Source organism: Mustela nivalis (assembly GCF_964662115.1).
Source record: "Mustela nivalis genome assembly, chromosome: 3".
Taxonomy (NCBI): domain Eukaryota; kingdom Metazoa; phylum Chordata; class Mammalia; order Carnivora; family Mustelidae; genus Mustela; species Mustela nivalis.
The window spans coordinates 104,026,362-104,052,553 of NC_139022.1; the positions used below are offsets into that span (position 1 = coordinate 104,026,362).

At 48.3% G+C, this 26,192-nt stretch overlaps 1 protein-coding gene, 1 long non-coding RNA gene and 1 pseudogene across 7 annotated transcripts in view; 2 read left to right on the forward strand and 1 right to left on the reverse strand.

Moving 5' to 3' along the window:
- CYSTM1 (cysteine rich transmembrane module containing 1) overlaps positions 1-26,192 on the reverse strand; it is a 60,182-nt gene that overhangs the window by 4,121 nt on the left and 29,869 nt on the right. For 2 of the 5 annotated variants that reach the window (XM_082725466.1, XM_082725467.1), the window contains exon 3: positions 15,252-15,428. The exons of the other annotated variants lie outside the window; for them this stretch is intronic. In XM_082725466.1, the coding sequence (XP_082581592.1) occupies positions 15,322-15,428 (107 nt within the window). In that variant the 3' untranslated portion in view covers positions 15,252-15,321. Of the gene's footprint in view, positions 1-15,251; positions 15,429-26,192 lie in introns of those variants that run through there. 5 annotated transcript variants of the gene reach the window in all.
- On the forward strand, positions 647-6,612 carry LOC309862077. The gene is made up of 2 exons (XR_014310300.1): positions 647-2,268; positions 5,515-6,612. It is a non-coding gene; the product is annotated as an uncharacterized lncRNA (long non-coding RNA).
- LOC309862069 (large ribosomal subunit protein uL22 pseudogene) lies at positions 8,176-13,387 on the forward strand (annotated as a pseudogene). The gene has a single exon. The product of its transcript is annotated as a large ribosomal subunit protein uL22 pseudogene (transcript).

Consider the following 26,192-nt stretch of genomic DNA (forward strand, 5'->3'; position numbering starts at 1 on the left):
GAGCTACCCAGCAATCACACTACTGGGTATTTACCCTAAAGATACAAATGTAGTGAGCCAAAGGGGCACGTGCACCCCAATGTTGATAGCAATGTCCACAATAACCAAACTATGGAAAGAACCTAGATGTCCATCTACAGATGAATGGATAAAGATGATGTGGTATATATACACAACAGAATACTATGCAGCCATCAAAAGTAGTAAACTCTTGCCATTTGCAATGACATGGATGGAACTAGAGGGTATTATGCTAATCAAGATAAGTCAATCAGAGAAAAACAATTATCATATGATCCCTCTAAAATGAGGTATTTGAGAGGCAGGGCAGGGGGTCCTGGGGATAAGGAGGCAAAAAATGAAACTGCCTACCAGTAGGTAGATGGGATCAGGAAGGAGATAAACCATAAGAGACTCAATCTCATGAAACAAACAGGTTTGCTGGGGGGGTTTGGGGGGTAGGGATGGGGTGATTGGATTATGGACATTGGGGTGGGGTATGTGCTATGGTAGGTGTTGTGAATTGTGTAAGCCTGATGAATCACAGACCTGTACCCCTGGGGCTAGAAGAACAGTGGGGGTGGGAGAGGCACTGCCCTTCCAGGTAGGTCAGCAGTCTGCTGAGGAGGGGAGGTAGGTTCCTACCTTCAGGTGGGGCTCTGATGGAGCTCCTTCTTAGAGATCAAATGCCCCGCTGTGGCCAGCTTGGGCTCAGCTCCTGCCGGACACAGATAGGGCCTTAGGGATGGGCTTAGAGCCACCTCAGCCAAAAGACCTGCCCTCCCAGTTCGTGTCTGGTGTCTCAGTGCCAATACTATCAAACTCAAACCTCTGCTCTACCACATGCAAGGAGGGACTCTGTTCCCAGAAAACCAAAGCTGAGTGGTGGCTTAGCTCCAAGGGTCCCCTCACCAGCAGGTCTTGCTTATTCCCAGATAGCCTTTTGACAATGACCCTCAGTGAGGGGCTGGTACTCAGAGCTTTGCCATGTTCGTGCAAGTGCAAAATAGTGTGTGTATGTGTGGTGTGAGAGAGAAGGGAGCTGGGGGAATGTGCAGGGAGGGGTATACGTGCACCCAGGTGTGACCCAAAAACCTAGACTAGGTCAGAAAGACTTAGGTTAGTCTTGGGTGCTGGGCAGCTCTGGAAGGAGCTAAGCAGCTCCTGGGAGAAGTTCCCACCAACCTGTCTTGCCTCTGTGCTGGAAGGAGAGACAACAGATGTTAGGTAACTAGAGGCATGCAGCCCCCTATGTGCCCAACTACCTGCCTACCAAGCCCTGGGGTCTTCTCCATAGTTATCAGCCCACTACAACCCAGACGGCCAGACTCCCTAGTGAGCAGCCCCACATTCTGGGGCTACTGTGTGTACAAGCCTGACAATGCCGTTTACAGGCGCTACTTGGAAACCTGCTTCTGGGCAGCAGTGGGCATGTGGGCGCCAGGCAGCAGAAGGGCCAGGGCAGAGATGACCTGCAGAAATGTGAGCAGAGGGCTTCTCAGCTGCAGGCTCCAATACCTCAGTCAGCCCTACCCTGGAACCTGAAACCTTCGCTTGAACAGCTCAGACATTTTAAATGATTTATTAAGGCTATGAAGTGGTGCTACAGCCTTACTATTCTATTCTATTTACTTTCTATTTGTGTGTCCACCTGTACACAGTCCCAACTACAGAGAGCTAATAAGGAGAAGACTGGGGCCTCCTAGAGTTCTGATGTCTGGGGCTTTTATGATCCAATAACTAGAAGGCTGCCCCTTGGCCTCTCACGGCCCACAACACTGACGGGCACCCAGGACTGCTCAACGGCTAAGACCACCATGGCCAAAGGAGCCCCCAGGAAGTAAGAGCAAGAAGCAAGAGGTGATGGCTTTGCCAGAGGCAGGAGCTGACTAGTCTGTGCTCTGCTGCCCTTGCCCAGTCTTGAGAATCTAAGACCAACAGAAGAAAGCCAGTCTTCCAGGAGGTATCAGAGGATGCCTGAACAACCCTCCTCCTGCTCAGACAAGAGGTAGGGAGCGGCAGATCTTTAAGCATTTAATGGCAATAAGCAAAATCTCAAGACAGCCATAGGGTTGGATCCTGTTCCTTCCATGCAAGTGTTAGAGAGGAGAGCACACGACTTGTGGAGGACTCCCTTCAGCTTTCGTTGGCGTGCATGTGCAGTGGGATCATTTAATACTCAGCACAAGGGGCTACGAGGATGAGGAGAGAGGTTCTAAAGGCAGTACCACTGTGCTACCTGCTCTTCTTGCAGCCTGTGAGTACCAGGTACGTATGCTGAAGGGGTAAGAAATGGGTGACGGGTGGCCAGAAATGGTGGGGGCAAACAAGGGGGCATAGTTTCACTGGGGCGTGAAGGGTAAAAGCAGGACAGGATGAGGAGCCTTCCACGTTCCTATTCCTTCACACACAGGTGGGATTTGGAGCGGGCATCACTGGCACAATGCTAGCACAGTCTGGCCTGGCATTTCCACCAGCAGCTGCCTTTGCTGGGCTGAGCTCAACACCTTCCCCAGGCCTCCTGGCCCACTTTGCACACTGTTCCTTATGCTTCCTGCTCCTGCGGCTTTACCTCTGGCTGCACTGTGAGAAACAGTCAGATGAGGCCATGTTTCCCAAGCCCCGTCCCTCTCTCATGCTTCAGTGTTCCAAGATACCCACTCCAGTAGCAAGAGTCTGGGAGCTGGCCAGCCAGTTCACCCCTCAACTCATGCAGCTACTGACTGCTACCCAATTGAGTAAGAAGCCCACCATTGTTCTTTAGGCATCAGGTGCCAGGTGTTTATGTGGTTTGGTCTGGAAAAGGTGAGAAGGTGCCAACCTGCATGTGGGTGGGTGTTCTGAGATCTCCATGAATGCAGCTGCCACGTCAGGGGACAGCTGCTAGACAAAACCGACAGAGCCTTTGGAGAGAGAAGACAAGGGTGTAAGAAGACCCAGTCTCCCTGGCCCCCAAACCTCTTGTGGATCAGCCAGTTTGTGTGCTAGCCCTGCCCACCCCAGTCCTATAAACAGTAGACACGGTAAGTTTTTTTTTCATAAACAACAAATACAAGCATATTTTGGTGCATTCTGCCATTCTGACAAGTAGGACTGCACTGCCACCACCTCCTGTGGCCCCATCCTTGGGCTAGACCTGCCAGGGCAACTGAGACAGAGTTGGTTGTAGGCACTGGGACAGTTGAGAGCATCCTGGATGCCAGAATTGCACATGAAACTGCCTTGGGGATCAGGCTGACCAAATCAGATAGTAGCCTGGCTGCTTGTGAATTGAAATGTGGCTGTGTATAGAGGGGTGAAAGGCCTCCCTTCTCTCAAGGCCTGTTCTCCCTTGAAATTGAAGGTCTGGGTTGGAGGGCAGGATCTAGTCCTTGTCCTGTTTCAGTGTGTGTCCCTAAGACAGTTTAGGGTCTACTACTTCAAAGTGAGCTGGTTCAGTAGCTAATTGGGAGGCAGAGTGAATTTCAGGGTCCTTCTCAGTATTTACTTGGCAGTCCCCAGGCAGGCAGGTGGGTATGCTCGCCCAGAACAAGGCACCTCCTGGGGGTGGGGGGAAGAAGGGTGACTTTGTTCTCTAAGGCTAGTAGTAGTACATGGGCTCCAGAGGGGCAGTATCCCAAGGTCCAGTCCTGATGCTGCCACTGGTTGGCTTTGTGACCCTGGACAAGTCAAAGCTTCCCTGTGTCCCAGTCTTCTCATTGCAATATGGAGGTGTGTGTGTGTGGGGGGGGGTAGTATCTAAGAGCCTAGATTTACTGACAAAACATAAGCAAATAATGTGCTTGGCCCAGGCCCTTGCATAAAGTGAAGCAGGGAAGAGGACTTCCATAGAAGCCACAATGTGATGACCTCTTACAGAAGAAACCACCAGAAATCTATTTTCTTATTCTGGGTGTGTGTACATGGATGGGCTCCTTCAGTCAATCTACATTCAGACTGGTGTTTGTGTGGCCCCAAACTGTCACAGGATGACAAAAGCAGGGACACTGGCAGTCCATGCAAAGCAAAAGCTGCTCAAGGAAAAGGAGAGACAACCCAGAGAAGCAGGCCAGGGAGGCAGCATATACACGGGGCTTTAGCTGGTAAAACCCCTTAGAAACTAGAGAGGGGGGATTATTTCCTTGGGTAACAGAGTAAGAAAACCCTCCTATGTGTAGGGATGAGTCTCTGGCTGTCATTAAGACAATGCAGACACACAGGTCCACAGAAGAACATGATATGAAACAATATGAAAGGATGGTCAGGGAGGAAGGAATGTACACATTTCAAGGATTAAGTACTGAAGAGTAAGGTGTTTCTCCTTACACCTTAAAGGGGGGGGGGGGAAAGCCAATCAAATGTGATGAGCTCACAACTGAATCTTAAAAATTCCAGCAGGTCCAGTTGCCATGTTCACTGAAACCCAGGAAAGGGACTGAATTCTCTAGGGACAAGTGTGACTTTACAGAGGCAGCTCCCTCCAGTCCTGTTTTTCAGTCTAGGGAAAGTAAAAAAGTAGGGGAGCTGACAGCATTTTTTTGTCCATGGTCATAGAATAGTCAAGTGAAAAGACCATCTTCCTCCTTCCACCTCCCAAACGGAGATGCAGAAGCGAACAAGGTTGCCAAGGAGGCTGAACAGGGCAGGGTGTGTGCTAGAGATGGGAGAAGTTCATGCCACTTTCCTAACGTGAACTCTGTAGTGCTAGAAGCTGACAGTTGAGGTACAGGTAGCTGGAGATCCAGACATGCTTGGTTCTTTCCAGTAAAGACCATGCTACATAACAGGAGAGTGGGACCCACCCCACTTAAGTAACAGAGAACATAAAGGCTTCTCCCACACATACCATTACCAACAATAGAACAGGGCAAAACCAGGGCCCATATCCCTGCTACCAACATGGGAGTCAGGCACACTTGAACTGAGATGCTGGCTCTGTTCTTCCACAGCCAGATGACATAACACAGGAAAGTATGATAAGGACAAAAATGAGTAGTATTAGGACAGGACAAAAAGTACTAACAGGTATGCTTCATCATGAGACTTCCTAAATAAAGCGATCCTATGGGACATTTCATCTTTCATATTTGATAGACCTTATTGAGTTTATGGTCAAAGAAATAGAGAACAGAGGTGCCAGCTGTTGCGATGCAACATCTCCATTCCTGTTTGCTGGTCCAGGAGCATGGACCGCAGGGCCAGAGCAGTGCAGGAACCTGCACATTCCCAGAATGCCCCAAGCTGCTGAGAGGACTGACAGCTCGAGTGGTGCGGGGGCTCAGCGAGTTGAGTTTACAAAACTGAAGAGTTAAGATCTTTTTCTCTGAGGAGATAATCAAGAACTTCTCATGCTGGTGAGAAGAAAAGAAGTCACCGAAAAGGAATTTCAAACGTTTACTAAGGTGACAGTCCCAGTTCTGTTGCACCAGACTTCAGTAAGTAATCTCATGTACTGTGAGGGGGAAAGATAACAGAATAACCTGTGTTTCTACTTTAGTTTGGGGAGTAAAAAGCAATCTTTCTTTTATTCTGAAGACCGTCAAGAGCACAGGGAGGGGACTGAACGTCACTAATGGGAAGGAGTAAACAGGATGAGAATACAAGCAACAACTGATTCCTTGGCACCCCACTACTTCAGTAGAAGTCTGTCGGTACCACTGTCTCAGACCAAAAGATTCATGGTTGTCAATCCAGACCATAGACCACCAGTTCATGGGCGTGAACTGAGAAGATGTAAGGGCCCAAGGGCAGAGGGGTCAACAAGTACGAGAAGCTCCCACGACGACACTACCGCAAAGGGGAGGAAGCAGTTTGTTTTATCATGACAGATCATGAGTGTGTTTCTGAAGCAGTTTTTGGAGAAAGAAATGTGAGGCTGCTATGCCAAGGAGAAGTTAAGGAAAATCTAGAGAAACAATCTGACCATGCCCACTACACAACAGTTGTACAACTCTGAGCAGGCTGGCTAATGGCATATGATCTCGTCTATGACCTGCTCAGAAGGGAGATACGGCGACAAAAGTTGGGAATGATGGTGGCTGATCTCCTTGATGAGCCCCTCAACATTCTGATTGTCTTTTCCCAGCCATTTCTACCTGTTTTGATGTATAATCACATCAAATCCTTTCCTGCCAGACTTCAAAAGACACCACTATAATGAATCATAATCTGCGCTTTAACTGAAATAATCACAACACCGCAAGCGAAGAGCAGGCTGTCTTGTGTCATTAAAGCTTAAACAGCACGTAAGAGTGAGCAAGCAGGCGCGCCTGGGTGGCACAGTTGGTTGAGCATCTGACTCCTGGTTCCAGCTCAGGTTGTGATCTAGGGGTTGTGAGATCAAGTCCTGTGTTGGGATTCTTGCTCTGCGTTGAGTTTGGTTGAGATTCTTTCCCTCTCCCTCTACCCGCCCCCCAGGAGTTGTTCACTCTCTCAAATAAATACACCTCTAAAAAAATAATTTAAAAAAAGAACAAGCAAGGAATCCCACTTAAATACTCATCAGACCCTGTAACAATCTATAGATTTAATGCAATTCTAATAAAAATCCCATCACTTTTTGTAAACTCGCTGTAAAATTTATAGAAATGCAAAAATGTGCAAGAATAACTAATAAAACAATTTCCCCCTTCCCTTCCCCACTTCCCTTTTTCCCTTCCCTTCCCTTCATACATAAATGCACTCCTATGGATTGCTACTTGGTATTATCAAGCACCCACCAGAGCTTCACAGAACACTCCAGCAGTGACATACAGATGACTCTATTTGCAGGGCAATGTTGTAGGTATTGCAGGGCAAAACCCATCCACACCAAATCTCCCTTTGCCAAATGTACTGGAAAATCCAGAAAGACCGAAGGCTTTCTAATGTTCTCCTCAGGTCCCTGGGCTTCCTTAAAAAGGCAGGGGATGGTCCCTTCCTGCCTGTCAAAAGCAATTCCACATACTCTCTTTTCCATACTGGAGTTACATTTAAAGATTTTATTTATTTGACAAGAGATCACAAGCAGGAGGTGGGCGGGGGAGTGGGGGAAGCAGGCTCCCTGCTGAGCAGAGAGCCCAATGCTGGACTCGATCCCAGGACCCTGAGATCATGACCTGAGCCGATGGCAGAGGCCCAACCCACTGAGCCACCCAGGTGCCCCTAGAGTTACATTTAAAGTTTCCTTTGAAAAGATTGATAATAGAAAAATATGAAAATGACCAAGAGTGAAAATATAGCCTGAAGGTCTATACTGTTGCTCCTGTTCAGAAAGGCCTTCCTGGAGCATGGATGATCACATGCTTGCTTATCTGCTGGACTCTCCAAAAACCAGCCCAGAGGACACAGTTTGCTTGAGGAGCAATGTCTCCTCTTTTTGGGCTCCAAGTTGAGAGACAGCAGCCTGACTTCCTTACTTGGTGCCTGGCCTTTCTGGAACCTGCTGTTTGGACTGCATGCAGCTTTACTGGCTCCAGTATGGCAGGGCTTCCCAGCCTTCATGCTCTAGCTGGTTCTCTGCACCTCTGAGCTCATGTCTTTCCCTGTACACAAATGTCTGCCTCCCTCCAGGCCTGAGGAGCCCTGTTCTCTAGTCCTAGCGGTCTTGTCTTTCCCTCTGTTGATGTCCTTCACAGAATAGAAACTGGAGACCATCCTCAGTGACAAGAGCATGACTTACGTACAATGGACATTTGTGAATTCTGACCTGACCTAGCAGCAACATCTGATGCTACTGGTCATTCCCTTTCTCTAAATACAAATTCTTCTACCTTCAGGACACCCCATTATCCTGGTTTTCTGTATCTGACTCCTTTGCAGGTTTTGTCACCTATAATCCAACTTAGTTTTCCTTCAAGCTCAGCCCTTCACTGCCACCTCTACTTTTCCCTACCCAACTTGATCTCATTCGCCCCCACATATCTGATTATCACGAATATGCAACACCTTTCCACAGCTCTATCTCCAGCCCAGTACATCTACAAGTGCTTACCCGACATCTCCACTTGAATGTCTCATTGTCATCTTGACCCCTCCATCTAACCCAACATGATTTTTTTCTTCCTTCCAACCCAATCATAGTTCCAACCTCCACAAACACAAGAGGCATCCAGTTCCTGTCAGAAGCCCACGAATCATTTCAGAGTTTGCCTTTCTCTTTCAATCCCCATATTCAGTCCATCACCAAGTACTCTTTTTTACAGAGAGAGATCACAAGTAGGCAGAGAGGCAGGCAGAGAGAGAGGAGGAAGCAGGCTCCCTGCTGAGCAGAGAGCCCAATGTGGGGCTCAATCCCAGGACCCCGAGATCATGACCTGAGTCGAAGGCAGCGGCTTAACCCACTGAGCCACCCAGGCGCCCCAATCACCAGGTACTCTTGATTTTACTTTCAAGTATCTCTAATACATTCATGTCTCTCTATCATCATGTGAACGTTTGCCCCCTCCAAATCATGTAGAAACCAAGGGGATCTCCTAAAAATGCCAATTTGGTCATGTCATCCCTTTGCTTAGAATCCTTCAGTGGCTTCCCACTGCTCACAGATCAAAAACCGGAATCTTTAATTAGGATTATGAGTTCCTTATCTTGCTCCTGTTTCTCATCTGTTCCAAACGCCCCATTGCTCTTGCCGTGCTAATTTCCTCTTCTAGTTTCTCAAACGAGGCATGTTCTCTTCTGCCACTGGGCCTTGGCACCTGCTCTTTCTACAGTGGTTTTGCCTATTAATACCTATTCATCTTTCAGATCTCCCTCAGAGTGTTCAAGATGGTCCCCCTTTATATGTTTTCATATATATCTTCCCTTCAAAGGAAAGAAGGCTAATTATTACCTGTGGGATTATTCAATGTCTGGTTCCTTCCCTAGAGTGCAAAAAAGCTCCATGAAGGCAGGGAGGGGTATCTATTCTGTGTGGTCCATTACCTAAAACTGGACATGTTCAGCATTTACTCAATGAACATTGGTCCTCGTAGACTGACCGTGGTTCTCCAGGTGTATGCATGGTGTAGACTGAACAACTCCTACAGTTTAAAGTGCCCCACAGTGTGGGTGCCTGGCTGGATCAGTAGAGCATGTGACTCTCGATCTCAGGGTTGTGGGTTTGAGCCCCACACTGGGCACAGAGATCACTTAAGTAAATAAATAAAAATAAAGTGCCCCAAGAAAATGCTGTGGTAACACTTGTTTAGAATCTTCTGTGACCCCACTAGAGTGAAGAGATTATTTCTACCAAAAATGTAATTTTTTTAAAAGATTTTATTTATTTGAGAGAGAGAGCATGAGGGGCAAGGGGCAGAGGGAGAAGCTGATTCCCTGCTGAGCAGAGGGCCCTATATGGGACTTGATCCTGGGACTCCAGGATCATGACCTGAGCCAAAGGCAGTTGCTTAACCAACTGAGCCACTCAGGTGCCCAAAAATGTAATATTAAAAAAAAAAAAAAATCCATTCTGGGGCGACTGGATAGCTTAGTCAGTTAAGAAGCTGCCTTCAGGGAGCCTGAGTGCCTCAGTTGGTTAAGCAACTACCTTCAGCTCAGGTCATGATCCTGGAGTCCTGGAAACGAGGCCAGCTTCGGGCTCCCCGCTTGGTGGGAAATCTGCTTCTCCCTCTACCCACCTGCCTCTCATGCTCTCTGTCTCTCTCATTCTCTCTCAAATAAATAAAATCTTAAAAAAAAAAAAAAAGCGGCTTCCTTCAGCTCGGATCATAATCCCAGGGTCCTGGGATCAAGCCCTGATTGGGCCCCTTGCTTGGTGGGGAGGGTGTGTCTCCCTCTCTCTGTTGCTCCCCCTGCTTGTGCTCACTTTTTTTTCTCTGTCAAATTAAAAAAAAAAAAAAAATCTAAAAAAAAATTTTTTTAAAATAAAAAAAACAAAAATTTTAAAAATTTAAAAATCCATTCACAATAGCATTAAAACTAACAGACCTCAGGGGCATCTGGATGGCAGTTGGTTAATTGTCTGACTCTTGATTTTGGCTCAGGTCATGATCTCAGGGTTGTGAGATCAAGACCCACATTGGGCTCCCTGCTCAGCACAGAGTCTGCTTCTCCCTTTGGCCTTCTACCTCCCTACCACTCATGTTCTCTCTCTCAAATTAATTTAAAAAATTAAAAAAAAATAATGAAAAAAAAAGGGGATGTGCAAAAGCTGTGTTGATGAAAACTGTATGATTTTACTTAAGGAAATAAAAATGACCAAAATAGAAACCATGTTTCTGACAGGAAGACAGTACTATAAATATGTGAATTCTTTCCCCAGTTATTTTGTAAATTACATACTGTTCCAGTTAAAGCCAAACATGGTACTTTTTTGTAGAGAAGGACTTATTTGTCCTAAAATCCAGATTAAAGATTAAAAGCCCGAGAACAGACAAGCAAGTTCTGAAGAGGAAAAGGGTATGTACAAACATATGTATGGAGGTAGGTATGTGTGTATGTGCTGGGGGTAGGGAAGATACTTATCACACCAGACTTCTGATTCTAGCCTGTTCCTATAGGGTAACTTAGTATATGACAAATCCCATTTCAGATTAATCAAGAAAGAATGACCTAATGTTGTTGGAAATTTTAAGAAACAATAAACCGGAACTCTAACCTATACCATTATCAAAACTAAAATTAGGTCAACTGAAAGCTATGTGAAAAAAAATTTTAAGAAAATACAGACTTATCTTTAGGATACTGGAATAGAAAAGGATTTTTCAAAGACTAAAAACACACAAAACATAAGGGAAAGACTGATAAACATGATATTTTAAAACTTTCCTATTGGGGTGCCTGGGTGGCACAGTCAGGCGTCTGACTCTTGGTTTCAGCTTAGATCATGATCTCAGGGTCGTGGGTTGAGCCCCATGTTGGGCTCCCTTAGTGTGTCATCTGCTCAGTTTTCTCTCCCTCTTCTTCTGCTTCCCCACCCCCCCACACGTATACTCTCAATCTGAAAAAATTTTCATATTAGAAAATACACTATAAAAAAGATTGAGAGATACAAGATACTTATTTGCAAGCCTATCAAAGTGACAAATATTAGTTTGTGGAATACTTAGAGATTCCCTATAAATTAGTAAGACAAACCAAAGAAAGAAAAAAACCACAAAGTTTTTAAAAGCAGATCGCCAAGAGGCGTCTGGGTGGCTCAGTGGTTTAAAGCCTCTGCCTTCGGCTCAGGTCATGATCTCGGGGTCCTGGGATCAAGCCCCACACTGGACTCTGCTCAGTGGGGAGCCTCCTTCCTCCTCTCTCTGCCTGCCTCTCTGCCTGCTTGTGATCTCTGTCAAATAAATAAATAAAATCTTTAAAAATAAAATAAAAGCAGATTGCCAAAAATTTATATTTTTATGTTAAGGTCACTAGTAATCAGGGAAAAATCAAAATAGTGAAATGCCGAATAAAATACCTAGGAATAAACCTAACCAAGGAGGTTAAAGACCGGTATTCTAAAAGCTAGAAAACAATGTTAAAAGAAATTTAAGGGGCCTCTGGGTGGCTCAGTGGGTTAAGCCTCTGCCTTCGGCTCAGGTCATGATCCCAGGGTCCTGGGATCAAGCCCCACATCGGGCTTTCTGCTCAGCAGGGAGCCTATTTCCCCCTCTTTCTCTGCCTGCCTCTTTGCCTACTTGTGATCTCTGTCTGTCAAATAAATAAATAAAATCTTAAAAAAAAAAAAGAAAGAAAAGAAATTGAAGACAACACAAATAGATTCCATAGGGACCCACGTTGGTCCACGCCCAGTGTGGAGTCTTTTTAAGACTCTCTCTCCAGCCCCTCCCCCCACCTGCATGCTCTCTTGCTAAATAAATAAAATCTTAAAAAAATATATTCCATGCTTATGGATTAGAAAAATTAATATTGTTAAAATGTCCAAATAAATGTCCATACTATGTAGAAGCACCTGGCTGGCTCTGTAGGTGGAATGTGTGACTCTTGATCTCAGGTTGTTGGTTCAAACCCCATGTTGGGTGTAGAGATTACTAAAAAAAAAATCCTGCCCCTAAGCGTCCTGAGGTGACTTCTGAAAATGGTTCGCTATTCGCTTGACCCAGAAAACCCTACAAAATCATGCAAATTGAGAGGTTCAAGTCTTCTGTGTTCACTTTAATAACACATGTGAAACTTCCCAGGCCATCAAGGGTATGCATTTCCAAAAAGCCACCAAGTTTCTGAAAGCTATCACGTTGCAGAAGCAGCGTGTGCCAGTCTGTCACTATAGTGGTGGAGCTCGTAGGTGTCCCCAGGCCAAACAGTGGGGCTGGATACAGGGTTGATGGCCCAAGAAGAGTGCTGAGTTTTTACTGCACTGCTTAAAAATGCAGAGTCATGCTGAACTTAAGGTTTTAGATGTCCATTCTCTGGTCATGGAGCACATCCAGGTGAACAAAGCCCCCAAGATGCAGTGGAGAACTTACAGGGCTCATGGTTGGCTTAACCCACACATGAGCTCTCCCTGCCACCAAGATGATCCTTCTGAAAAAGAGGTGACTGTTCCTAAACCAGAAGAGGAGGTTGCACAGAAGAAAAAGATATCCCTGAAGAAACTGAAGAAACAACAACTTATGGCCTGGGAGAAAGTTCTGCACAGAATAAATGCAAATAAAAACAAAGAGAATGTTGGTTGTCTTTTATTATTAAACATATTTCAAGTATCCTCAAAAGTGAAATAAAATAGAATCTTTTTTTTTTAAATGCCATACTATCCAAAGGAATCTACAGATCCAATCCTGTCCCTATCAAATTACCAACAACATTTTTCACAGAACTAGAATAAAGCTAAAATTTGTATGGAACCAGAGAAGAACTTGAACAGCCAAAGCAGTCTTAAGCAAGAACAACAAAGCTGGACATACAATCCTAGATTTCAAGACCTACAACACAAAGCTGCAGTAATGTTAACAGTATGGTACTAGCATAAAAATAGACAAAAAGATGAATGGGACAGAAGAAAGAGCTCAGATACATACAAAACCCACACATATATGGTCAATTTATAACAAAGGAAACAAGAATATAATGAAGAAAAGACAATCTTCAATAAATGATGCCAAGAAAACTGGACAGCTGCATGCAGAAGAATGAAACCAACCACTTCCTTACACCATATACAAAAATAAAATGAATTAAAGACCCAAATATGAGACCTGAAACCATAAAACTCCTCTAAGAAAAAACAGGCAGTAATCTGACATCAGCCTTGACAACACTTTACTAGCTTTGTCTCCTGAGGCTAGAGAAACAAACACAAAATTGAATAGGACCACACTAAAATAAAATGCTTTTGCACAGCAAAGAAAACCAACAAGATGACAAAGCAACTGACTGAATGGGAGAAGATACCAGCAAATGACATATCCCAAAAGGGGTTAACACCAAAAATACAGAAAGAACCCATACAACTTACCCAAAGCAAAAAATAATTCGATCAAAAATGGGCAGATGAGGGGCGCCTGGGTGGCTCAGTGGGTTAAGCCGCTGCCTTCGGCTCAGGTCATGATCTCAGGGTCCTGGGGTCGAGTCCCGCATCGGGCTCTCTGCTCAGCAGGGAGCCTGCTTCCTCCTCTCTCTCTGCCTGCCTCTCTGCCTACTTGTGTTCTCTGTCAAGTGAATAAATAAAATCTTTAAAAAAAAAAAAATGGGCAGATGACCTAAATACAAGTTTTTCTTATTTTTTTTTTTTTTTTTTGAGAGAGAGAGAGAGAGCATGAGGGAGCATGCATGTCAGAGTGGGGTGAAGGGGCAGTGGGAGGAAGAAAGCAAAAACCACTGGGTATGGATCCTGACACAGGGGGCTCAATTTCATGACCCCAAGATCATGACTGGAAATCAAGAGCTGGATGCTTATGGGGCGTCTGGGTGGCTCGGTCAGTTAAGCTCAGGTCATGATCCCAGGGTACTGGCATTGAGCCCACATTGGGCTCCCTGCTTCTCCCTCTGCCCTTTTCCCTGCTTGTGTTCTCCCTAGCGCATGCTCTCTCTCATGAATAAATAAAATCTTCAAAAAAAAAAAAAGTTGGACACTTAACCAAGTCACCCACATACCCCCTCTGAATAGACATTTTCCCAAAGATGTACAGATGGGGGCACCTGGGTGGCTCAGTCAGTTAAGCCTCTGCCTTCTACTCAGGTCATGATCTCAGGGCCCTGGATTGAGCCCACATCAGGCTCCTTGCTCAGCCAGGAGCCTGCTTCTCCCTCTCCCTCTGTTGCTCCCCTGCTTGTGCTTTCTCTCACCCACTTGCTTTCTCTCTCGAAATCTTAAAAAAAAAAAAAAAAAAGTACAGATGACCAGTGAACACATAAAATGATCTTCAACATCACTATCAGGGAAATACTAATGAAAACCACAATATCACCTTACACCTGTCAGAATGGCTACTATCCCAAAAGACCAGAAATAGTGTGTTGGGAGGACGTGGAGAAAGTGGAATCCTTGTGCACTGCTGGTGGGAATGCAAACTGGTGCAGCCACTCTGGAAACAGCAGAAGTCCTCAAAAAAATTAACAGAGTTTTCACACAATCCAGTAATTCTACCACTGGGTATTTACCCAAAGAAAGAAAAACACTACTTTGTGTTTATTGCAGCCTTATAATAGCCAAGATATGAGAGCAACCCAAGAGTCCCTCCACAGATGAACGGATAAAGATGTGGCACATGTAAGAACAGCCCCCAGACACACACACACTCATACACACACACAGTGGAGCATTACTCAGCCCTAAAAAAGAATGACTGAGGTCTGGTCATTTGGGAGAAATGGATGATGCTGAGTGAAATAAAAAACAGCCTGAAATAGACAACTGGTGGCCAGACGGCAAGTGGGTGGGAGGATGGCTGAAAGAAACACATGAAGCGGTACAAACTTCCAGTTGTTAGTGGCAGAGATGAGAAGTACAGCACGGGGTATACAGTCCATAATGATGTAATAATGCTGTATGGTGACAGATGGTGAACATTTTGTGGTGAGCAATGCCTCGTGTACAGAATTGCTGAGTCAGTGCGTTAAAAGGATAGTGAGGGGCGCCTGGGTGGCTCAGTGGGTTAAAGCCTCTGCCTTCAGCTCAGGTCACAATCTCAGGGTCCCGGGACTGAGCCCCGCATCAGGCTCTCTGCTCAGCAGGGGGCCTGCTTCCCCCTCTCTCTCTGCCTGCCTCTCTGCCTACTTGTGATCTCTCTGTCAAATAAATAAATAAAATCTTTTAAAAGGATAGTGAGATACCACTTCACACCTATCATAGGTGCTAAAATGTAAACATCTGTAGATGCAATCTTTTTCAAACAAAGAAAAAAATGGAATGGTCCAGCACTAATTGTTTATTGCAGTAACAGAAGGCAGCAGGACCGGAGGGAGCTCTTGGGGCCCGGCCGCTCAGTCCAAGGTGTCCAGGAGGCAGCAGCAGCAGAGGGCGGCCCAGCATGCGGCCAGGGCTGCCTGACACCCGGTGTCCATCTTCCTTTCCCGTTCCATCACGTACACTGAGGGGCGGGGCGGGGCGGGGGAGAAAGAGACCTGATCAGAGGGGACTCTGTGAGCAGCAGCATCCTATGTAGGTGGCATGCAGCACTGGCCACAGAGACCCTGGAGAGTGGGCTCCATGAGAGGGGGAACCACGCCTGGCCGCTTTGAGGCTCCATCTCCACTCCGATGTCCGGCATACATCAGGAACTCATGAAATGTTTCTTAGATGTGCGAATGCAGAGGACATCTGCTCAGCAGCTGTCAGACCATGGTTTCCTGCCACCTCCCCTTCCCCAAGCTACAGCGAAACCCACCCAGCACCTCATCTGGTGCTTGTCCAAAGCGATCCGGCTCTAGTGAGCCCTGCCGTGCAGCCTGGTGGCACAGGCGCCGGCTCAAAGCTTTCCACGTTCTCATTGAATCCTCACAACAGCTCCATGTTGCCCTCATCATTCGTAACTCAGAAACACTATCATAAGTGTGAACTGGCAGAACCCGTTTGAAAGAGAGCGGGGCGGGGGTGCATACAATTTTTGACCCACAAAATCCACAGCTAGGATTTTTCCTACAGAAGCAATGGTCTCAGCGTTCAGATATGTGTGAATGCTCTGGTAACAAAATGACCCCGGACCACCACCTCAGTGTCCAATGGAGAGACAAGCTAAACCAATGCATACTGGAAGACAGAAAGGAAATAGCCATTAAAAAGAACTAGATGATTCCTCCATGTTGCCAACAAATTAACCAAGGTACATGCGCACACTCTGATCTGTACAAAGAAGAGAATACACACACATGCACAAACAAGTGTCGGAAAGAATACAAGAAACAAGGTCAAGGTATGACAAGGGGTGGAGGATTTTACTTTGCATTTTACATTTTCCTCAATCCAGGCTTATCTGATTCCAAAGCCACACACTTCTGGACTGTCACTGCCGGCTCCTGTCACCCCCGGCAGGAGGGAGGGCCCGTCCAGTTTCAGCACACCTCGCACCCCTTCTAGCCTCTGCCACAACTGCTAGCTCCTGGGTCTTTGGGGGCAGCTGTCACTGACCAACCTGGGCTCCCTGGTGGCCCGGCCTCAGCCCTGGACTGCTGTCCCTGTGTCACTGTTACTTGACACGGCCACCCACCCAACCCCCAGTTATTCCTGCTCCTCTCACAGCCTGACCTGGCCCCTGTGTCCCCAAGTCCCACCTATGAGATATGGCTTCAAGGTAATTCTGACTCCTCTCAGGCCTTTCTGACTCTCAGGTCTGGGCAAACCTGGTGAGCTGCAGATTCCAATCACAGCTCCCCACTCTCTCTCAGTGGCTTGGACACCGGAGAATACTCCCAAAGGGGTATAATTCTAAGGCTGAGCCCCACGCCTGGTCCCCACCTGCCCCTCTAGCAACATCAGCAGGTGGCTTTTCAGAAATCAGCAGACCAACCCCAGCCTCTTCTGTTGTTCCCCTTCAAGTCTGGGTTTAGGTTTGGGTAGGTGTCAAAAGCCCAACTGTGTCCAGGCCTAGAGAAAGAGGGCACCAGGCAAGAGGGAACAGTCAGTCCCTGCCTGTGCACAGACGGAGGACTCCAGTCTTCCGAGGGCCATCTTCAGGTCTCCTGACCACTCCCGTGGCTCTGCTCTTTGCTTAACCCTGAAGGCGACCATCATGCTCTTTCTCCTCTGGCTTCCTCAGCAGAACTCCTCTATTCACCACGCCCCCGCCTGCCCATCACCTCAGCAGTGTCGTCAGGAACTTCAGTGCCTACTCAGTGGACACTAAAATAGAGCCCACCGCACCCCTTGGCCCTCTCGACACCGGCAACAAGATCATTAGGCCCGTCCTCTCCATCTTGCAAATATCCCCGCCACACTTCTGCTCTCACTCTCCTTTGGAGCCCCTCCAACACCAGCCTGGATTGTAGCAACATAGGCTGGATGCCACCTCAGCCAAGGCACCTGCCCAACACTCCTGGACTCCGCCCTCACCATCCCTGTCTTCATCTCCGGACTGAGGTCTGTACAGCCCTGCGCTTACACAAGCAAACTGTGGTCCCATGTTACAGAGGAGGCAACTGCTCAAGAGAAGTCTACATGGTCTGTCCAAGATCAGCTAGAAGGTAGCACTCACATGTGTTTCCTGACTTCTCATGTAGCACACGCCCACTGCTCTGCACTTAAATGCCCATCACGTCACTCCTTTGCTCAAAACACTCAGGCCTTAGACGCCTGGGGGGCTCAGTCAGTTAAGTGTTTGAATCTTAATTTCTGCTCAGGTCATGATTTCAGGGTTGCAAGATCAAGCTCTGCACTGGGCTCCATGTTGGGCATGGAGCCTGCTTTAGAGTCTGTCTCTCTTCCTCTACCTCTGCCCCTCCTCTGCCTCGATAACAGAGCGGATAGGTTCCTCCTCCTGACACACTTTCCCCAAGGCTCTGGGACTGCTCAGTCAGCCTGCATAGATCCCAGGGGTCTGCATCCACTCGTGTGCAGCAGCCCTGCTACCCACCCTGGCTGAAGGCCTCCAGTACCTTCAGTGCTTCTGCAAGACCCAGATCAGACCTGTCTGCCCCCACAGGGAAGGCTGCTCATCAGACTCGCCCTGCATTGACTCAGTCAGCCTCCTACACCACAGTCCCTTTCCAGAGACCTTGGGGTGCTGTGTGGGAGGTGGGCCCGTCCTTCCTCTCTGTGAGGCAGGGAACCCCTTCCAGGCACATGCTAGTGTTAGTAACTGATAATCCAAAGAAAAGTGTTCATTCTCTGGGCTGCATTTCCTCTGGGTTTCAGACACCAAGCACATATGTGGGGACTACAGAACTCTGGTCTCTGGAAAGCTGGGTAAGGACAGGTTTGCTATGAGGAGGCGGGCACCCACGGAGGGCCAAGGGGCAACTGCCCGGAACCCAACACCCGCCCCCCACCTCCCTCACCCCCGCTGAGGACAAGTGTACCTCTGCACTACTGTGCAGGAGGTCCAGGGGGCACTGGCTATGTGCTCAGCTCCGCCCCGGCTCCCCAGCCTCCTCCTCACAGCTGGCCCCAGCTGTTCTAGCATCTCTTCCCAGGAAACAGGTTCAGCAGGAAGACAGAGAGTGAGTGTGTGAGAGCCTCTGCGTGTGTGTGTGGGTGGTGGGTAGTAGGGTTATAACCAGATTCTGGAGATGGGAAGTTCAGAGAGAAGCCCAGAAGGAACGAACCCTCCCTACCTGATACTGTTACTCCAATCCAGGTCACAATTCCCAAAGACACCCTGTTCCAGTTTAGTGGGAGGCACCACAATTAAGATTTAAGAACAGAGATTTTTAATAAAACATTATCAAATTGGATTTAAATATAGGCTCATCTACGTACTGGCCATATAACCTTGGGCAGGTGACAGCCTCTCTAGTCTCAGTTACCACTGCTATAATACAGGAGGAACACTGGTAGTCTACACCCCACAGGTTGCTGGGAAAATCTGGAGATCAGGCACATAAAATGCTTATTAGCACAGCACCGAGTGAACTATGAGGCTTTCAATCAATGTTCCGTGATGTTATCACTATTACTCAAATGACCATGGCCCGGCAGGCAGACCCCTCCCCAGAATGAGCGGGCCTCTGGCAGACAGCTCTACATAGGAAGAGAGGAGGGGGCTCTCACTGACTCTGGGCAGAAGCCTTAGAAAGAAGAGGCTGGGAGGCAGAATCACAGGCTTACCTGGGAGCAAAGGGTCCTAAGATAAGCTGGCTCTTCGCCATCAGGTCCAAGAGAGGGGCATGGCCCAAATCCACTCCAAGGGCAGGGGGTGAATGAACAGAACCATGCCCCATTTCTAGCAGGCCCCTGCTGGAGGGGGATCTGCCAGCAGCTCAAGGCCCTGCCCTCACCCCAGCCCCACACACATACATAGTCCCCATCACTCCTCCTCTGGCCTCAAACAACCACATGGCAGCAGAGCCCAGAGTCAGGGTCACATCTTTGGGATCACATCCCAAGATCACATCTTTGGGAAGGAGGCCTCTGAGAAACTCAGGAGGGCCCAGGACAGAGCAGCTTCCGGGGGCAGGGAGCTGTAGGCTGAGTCTGGGACGGATGACGTGGCTAGCATGGCAACAAATGGGAAAGCAGCATGGGGGCTATAATCCAAGGGCCAGAGACACCTGTATCCTGACTGGCAGGCACAGGCCTAGTGACAGCCCATCCCACTGAATGAAAGGCCCAGGCACCCAGGGCTCTGTGGCCACCCATTGCAGCAGGAAACCCCACTGTGTGTTTTTAGGCACCTGCCAGCTGTCAGCCCTCCCGGACAAACAGCCCGCCTCTGGGATCTGTGTGTGCACTCCATGAACCACCTCTTTCTTCTCTCCCTGCCCTAGGAATGGCTCACCTGCCCCAGGGCAGAAGAGTGTCCCCTCTCCTTCTCATGTCAGCTCCAGGAATAGCTGCCTGATTCATCAGCCGGGCCCCTCCCAGCGTTTAGGCCAAAGACCAAGCTTGAGGTTGGGTTACTGTGTGAATGGCTCTTCCTCCATACCCCACCCCTCTCTCTCCCCGACGCTAAGAAGAATCTGATCTGCTTTCTGGCAAACCTGGCCCTTCATCCTCCAGCATCTGAAACAAACCCAAATAAGGCGACCATCAGGGGACTAAATAGCCACCATCCTTGGAAATACTGTTGCCTTTTCTCAACTCAGCTAACCTAGACTCATGTACGCTCCCTCCTTCCTTCTTGGTTTGGGGCCCCAGGGTGGCTTGCCCCAATGACTCAGCTCTCCCCTTGCCTCTTGGAACCTCAGTGTCCTCACCTGCAAAAAAAACCAGGATTCATAGTGTTATCTGTAATGAGACCCCAAAGAGATGAAAATGCATTAGCAATAAGTTTCGGCTTGATCCTCTCCCCTCCTGGGAGTATGTACCAGAACAGCAGGAGAAGCTAACAGTCAGCCCTGAGAAGAGCAGGAGACAAAAGGAGCAGACCATGCATCACCAAGGTGAGTGGTCCCCACTACCTGGGGTTCTGAGGGGTGTTCCTGACCCAGCCCAGCAAAGATCTCTCTCACTACCATTACAGTCATCCGAAAACAGCCTCGGAAATATCAAGCAGTGCTGACAGACCCCAGGCAAGTGTTTGGATGAAAAGGGAAGGCTCCCCAACAGTCCGTGTTGAGTGCCCAGAACAGCTTGAGGAAAGAACAGGAGACTTTCCCACAGTATGTCAACCATCTTTCCATTTTCCCTCTTGTCAGTGAAATAGAACAAGAACACGGGAATTTCTCAGAAATGGCTGCTTTATCGTCGGGTTTTCTGAATGCCCTACCTAGACTGAGTCTTCTTCAAGTGCAAGTTCCTCAAGTGCCGGGAATGGGCCTTCCCAATGCAGTGTCCCCCGCAGGGCCTGCCGCACAGGAAGGCCACGCAGGACGAGGGATGGGAATGAGGAGCATGCAGTTTCCCTTAACACGCAGCACCAAGAACCTTCCAGCCAAGGACAGGAGGCTCACGCGGGCAGAGGCAGGGTCCTGGCCTCATTTTACAAGAGCTGGCTGCACAGCCCACACTCTCATCGGGTCATGGGCTCAGAGCCTGCCCTGGGCACTGGTTAATTCATAGTGTCCTTGACCATGCAGAAGAGCTGTAAGTTGGCTCATCTGTGGATCTGGGGAATTTCTAATAAGAAATTAATTAAGAGAATAACCATACAGGCATCCAGAAAAGAATTTCACACCCAACCATCTCTACTCCCTAACTGAACAGGTCTGGCAAATGCAGAGGCACCCCGGCCTAAGGAAGTCTCCTCTAGGAGAGAGATCCATGACAGGACAGCTGAATCCAGCAAAGCCCATCACCCTCCAGGTGTGTGCACCTCACCCGCTGCCAAGGCCCCCAGGACAAGGTCTAAACTGGTATAGGGGAAGACCAGTCCTCATGGCAACACCAAATGCCAAGGTATTTCAGAAAAATATCGCACTTTTGGAGGAAAAAACTTACATATAAATCTAATAATGCTAAATGCTGTACAAGAACTGGATGAGATTAGACACCTGGGTGGCTCAGTCCATTAAGCATCTATCTTCGGCTCAGGTCATGATCCTAGGGTCCTAGGATCGAGTCCCACACCAGGGTCCTTGCTTATCAGAGACTCTGCTTCTCCCTCTGCCTGTTGCTCCTCTGCTTGTGCTTTCTCTCCCTGACAAAGAAATAAAATATTAAAAGAAGAAGAACAACAACAACTGGATGAAATAGAAACAAATGATGAGAACCAGCAAACATTGGGGAGAATACTATGCCTCACAAAGCTGTCATGGGGGAAGACAGGAGGTCTCAACAGCCTCAGTTGTCATCAGTGGGTTCAGGGTTTTAGGTCCCAAGATGGAGCCAGCTCTAGGGATAAGGTCAAAAGGCCAACACAACTTGGATCAGCGGTGGGGGGAAGACTCAGAAAGAGTTGGCACGCCAGGAGCAAGCCAGCTAGAATAAGGTGCACTGCCTAGCCCTGGCACCCACCAGCAAGTGACAAGGAGCCTCCACAATCACAAAGTAGTGGCTGACTAAGTGTAGATGATGAGGTAATATGCAAGGCTGGAATCGTAATACACTGCAAAAGCCTATCAAATATCAAATGAAGCATGATGTTACAAGTAACCAGTGGTGCTTAAGTTGGAGTCTAAAATTAGATGGTGAGTAAAGCTCACTTTTGGACTGCAAGCCTCACCCTCAGGGCAATTTATCAGAAACTGACCTTCAAAGACATCTGGCTCCTTGCACTTTATAAGAACTGAAATCCTGAACACCAACAGGTATCTGTGCATCCATGCTTTTAGCAGCATATTCACAACAGCCAAAGAGTAGAAGCACCCCAGTGTCCCTTGATGGAGGAATGGGTCAACAACACCTGGGGGGCTCAGTCGGCTAAGCATCCGACTCCTGGTTTGAGCTCAGGCCACGATCTCATGGGTTGTGGGAGGGAGCCCTGTGTCCCTGCGGCAGGCTCCCCGCTCAGCAGAGAGTCTGCTTGACAGAGTCTCTCCCTCTGCCCTTCCTCCCTTCCCCAAGGAGGGGATGGCAGGGAAGGTGGTTCATGCCTGATCTGTTATTTCATCCCCTGCTGAGCAGAATGAAAGATGCTTGGAACCAGGGAATCGCAGAAACAAAGCAAGGGGGGAGAGAGAGCGAGAGATCAGAGACCACAAACTCCCATTGCCCCTGGCTCTTGAATATAAAACAATGTCATCATGATTTGGGGAGCTAAACAGAAATCAGAAAAATTATTATTTTCCTGGTTTTCAGGCACTGGGTTACAGAAAAAAATGGAGAGGTAGGATACTCTGAAGGGAGCTGGCTCTTTGGAACTTGCCCAAAAGGGCAGAGATCGTCAAGGAGGTGGCTGTTGGGTCTCACCAGTTAAAGCCAAGGCACAGACAGGCACAGGCTGTCCTGTTATCGGCCAGGCCGCTCTGACTCACACTGAGAGGTGGCCTCAGGAGTCTCATTCAAATAGGACTGGCTGCATTTTGTAACAAGGTAAACACTGCCATATCGTTTTTACTGAACACAAAGTATGTTTTTATCTTAGGTATACAGACCATAACTGGCTTCTACATGTACGAGATTTCTATGTTACTCATTAACAGTCCTAGCCGATCTATTTATACAAAGCACCCTCGCTGTTTCCTCTTCCACAGTGAGGCTTAATTGTGCAAAAGTAAAAGAGCTATGTTTTCACCTGACTGAACCTCAGGTTAGAGCCCTGGTAAGGACAAGGTGAGGTCTGAGGTCAGGGATGGAATAGATGACCATCCTCAATGAATGTGCGGAGTTAATTCAAGGCAGACCTCACTGGTAAGGACAGTCCACTCTTCCTAGTTCCCTGCCCACCAGCTCAGAGCAACCATGGCCATGCTTATATATCTGGAAAGAAGTGTAGCTTAGTCATCTGAGACCATCCTCTCTGCTCTGTAACCCTGCCACATGCCATCACTAACCCTCATTGAGGGTAAGGGGTCCTCACCCACTGATATGTGACAGTTAGTGAATGTGAGGCCAGAGACGTCCCCAGTGGAGAAAGGAAGATGGAGGGGGTGGCCTGGTCTGTAGGGCTGTGACTAGGACTCTGACGGCCTGCAGACAGGGCTGGAGTCTAGGAAACCAGCTTCCTTCTGTGGTCAACGGGTGAGTTCCAGCTAGCTTGCTACTGAAGCCCAGACAAAAAAAGTCCTAACATGACCAACCACCTTTGCACTGCCAGAAAATTTCCATTTCCATTTCCAGAAAAGGCGGCTAATCCTTGCAATGAAAACCCTGAAGTGGGAAACTAAGTGGACTTATTAGCCTTGGAAATAGAGTGGCCACATGGGGAGCCACCGACATGTGGGGAATGACAGAAGGCTTCTGCTCCCCATCCCGTGTGTTTATTCACTGCACCACCAAGTGTGGGGAATGGGAGCATCTCAGCTCCTTCGGAAAGTCCAGCACTCTCAACCCTCTTGCAGCTCCGCCACCATCATCAACAAGAGCCCCTTCTCCAGATCAAAGCTGAAGCAGCACCAAGAGACTGCTCCTGGGCCTAGTAGCTGGCCAAGGGACCCAAGAGAGAGGAGGAGAGGGGGCTCTAGACTTGGATATTCTGGGGTCCACACTGGGTGCCACCGAGAGGGTAGGGCCACCTCTCCCAGGCTCAGGCTCCTCACCTACAAAATAGGGATCCTAACAGCACCCATGCCCTCACCAAGTTCTTCAGGGACTTAATGAGTTAATCCACACAGGCCGAAGCCTGGTATACAGCAAGTACTCAGTATATGTGAGCTGCTGTTAATCCTCCCAAGACAAGAGATCAGAAGGTCAGAAGGCAGAACTCCCTAACTGTTGAGCCCCGGAAGCAACACAGGCCTAATATAAAGCTGGTAGGGAGGTTCTGAGGGCAGTTTTCACTTGGTAGGAGAGTCTGTCTGAAGAATAAACAAGGGGCTCAGAAATGGGCTAGGAGAAGCATCTAGTTCTCCTTGGCACGCCCCAAGTGAGCTGCAGGTAGAGAGTTAGCTGGATGTTCTCTGAAGCAACAGTAGAGCATTACTAAGAAAAAATATGAAGGCCCTATCAGTTTTAAGCTCTTAAGGAAGGGAGTTACTCCTCCTCCTGTCAGCTCAAACCCTTCCCGAGCCCTTGCTTAGCCTCAACTTTCCTGCAGTGGCTGATAACAGTCCTTGGAATGGGAACCAGGCACTTTACCCCAAAGGGGATCAGGCTGACCAGAAGGAGACCTGCGGAGTCAAGGGAGTAGAGGGAGCCCAGGGTCCAGAGGCTGGCTAACCCAGGGAGAGTGGACCCCACAGAAGACAGCTTCCCCAGACAGGCCTCTTGGGAACCTTTCCTTTCCTTGGGAATCTACAGGCACAGGGCATCTTGCCCACAGCCCTCATCAGTCCGTGGCTACCTGTGGCTGCCCGGGGAAACTGGACGAGTTTTGTGGCGGGGGGGGGGGGGGAGGTGAGGCTTCATAAAACTACCCGTGATACACATCCCACCCAAAGGCAAAAATCCATTTTCCCCATTAAGAACTCAAATACAATCTCATACTGTCTCTAAAATCCATCAGGCTACAAGAATCACAGGCTACCAAAGGGAGTCATTTCAAGGGTAAATGGAAAAGCTCAGAGGGAACCAAAACACTGCAAAAAAAAGTCAAATGGCAATTCTTCCCTAAGGAAAGTGAAATCTTTCCCAGGCTACTCCCAATTTATGGCCTTATGGGTCCCTCTGAAAAGGGTCAGATGCTTGGGACCCCAAGGAGAAAGCTCTCTGTGCCACACACACATATCCAGGGACATCCCTAGAAGGACAGTGGGTGCTCCAGTGCAGGCGGGCAGGGTGGGGGTCTGGTGGGCAGAGGGCTCTGTTTCCTTCTTCAGCCCCAGAAAGCCTTTACATTCCAAGGGCATCTCTAGAAAGGGTGTCGCCTTTCCAATCAGGATCTCAGCCTGGACATACAAGTCACCTTTGAGCAAATGATGAAAAAGCCACTGAGTCCAGCAGTGGGAAGACTCGGGGAGCAGTACCAGCCTCTCAAAACCAGAAGAGCTGCAGCCTGACAGCAAGCAGCCGTGAGCTTCCTGCCGCAAGCTGGGAAGGCTTTCCGTAGGAATCGACAGGAAAGTTACTGCTTCCTGGAGGAGGGGAGCCAGGCAAGTCTGGCACAGAAGACCTGGGCAGGCCACACATACTGCCAGGGTCCACTCACTGGTCTGCCTCTGTGGGTCCCTTGGCCTCCAGCAAACTGCTGGCTCAGCTCACAGGGCAGGAGGAGGGCCCTCCACTCCTGTGCTCCGCAAGGTCCAGCTCCTCTGAACACAAGTGCACCACGTCACCAGGGGTGAAGCCTGCTGCATCGGGTACTGTCCATCTAAGGAAGAGGCAACTCCCTTAACCTCTCTGGGGCTCCGTTTCCTCACCTCAACACTGCAGACAATAAAATAACCCACCGCTTGGGACTGTTACAAAGATTATATGATGACCTCCTTGAGAACAGTGCTGTAAACAGGCAAAAAGGCTGTAGCTACTATTGTTGCTGCTATTCTATGAACTAAATAAAAGGCAAAAAGGAAAAGCAACCTGTATTCTAGAGTTTTACACTGTACTGAGGTCTCTCAAAACAATAAAACTTTGTGTGGGGGTAGGGTAGAATCAGACACTCCTGCATGAAGTCCGCAGTGAGGGACTGATATCTAAAATGGAGCCCTCAGAGGCCTGGGTGGCTCAGGCAGTTGAGTGTCTGACTCTTGATTTTGGTTCCTGGTGGTGATCTCAGGGTCCTTGG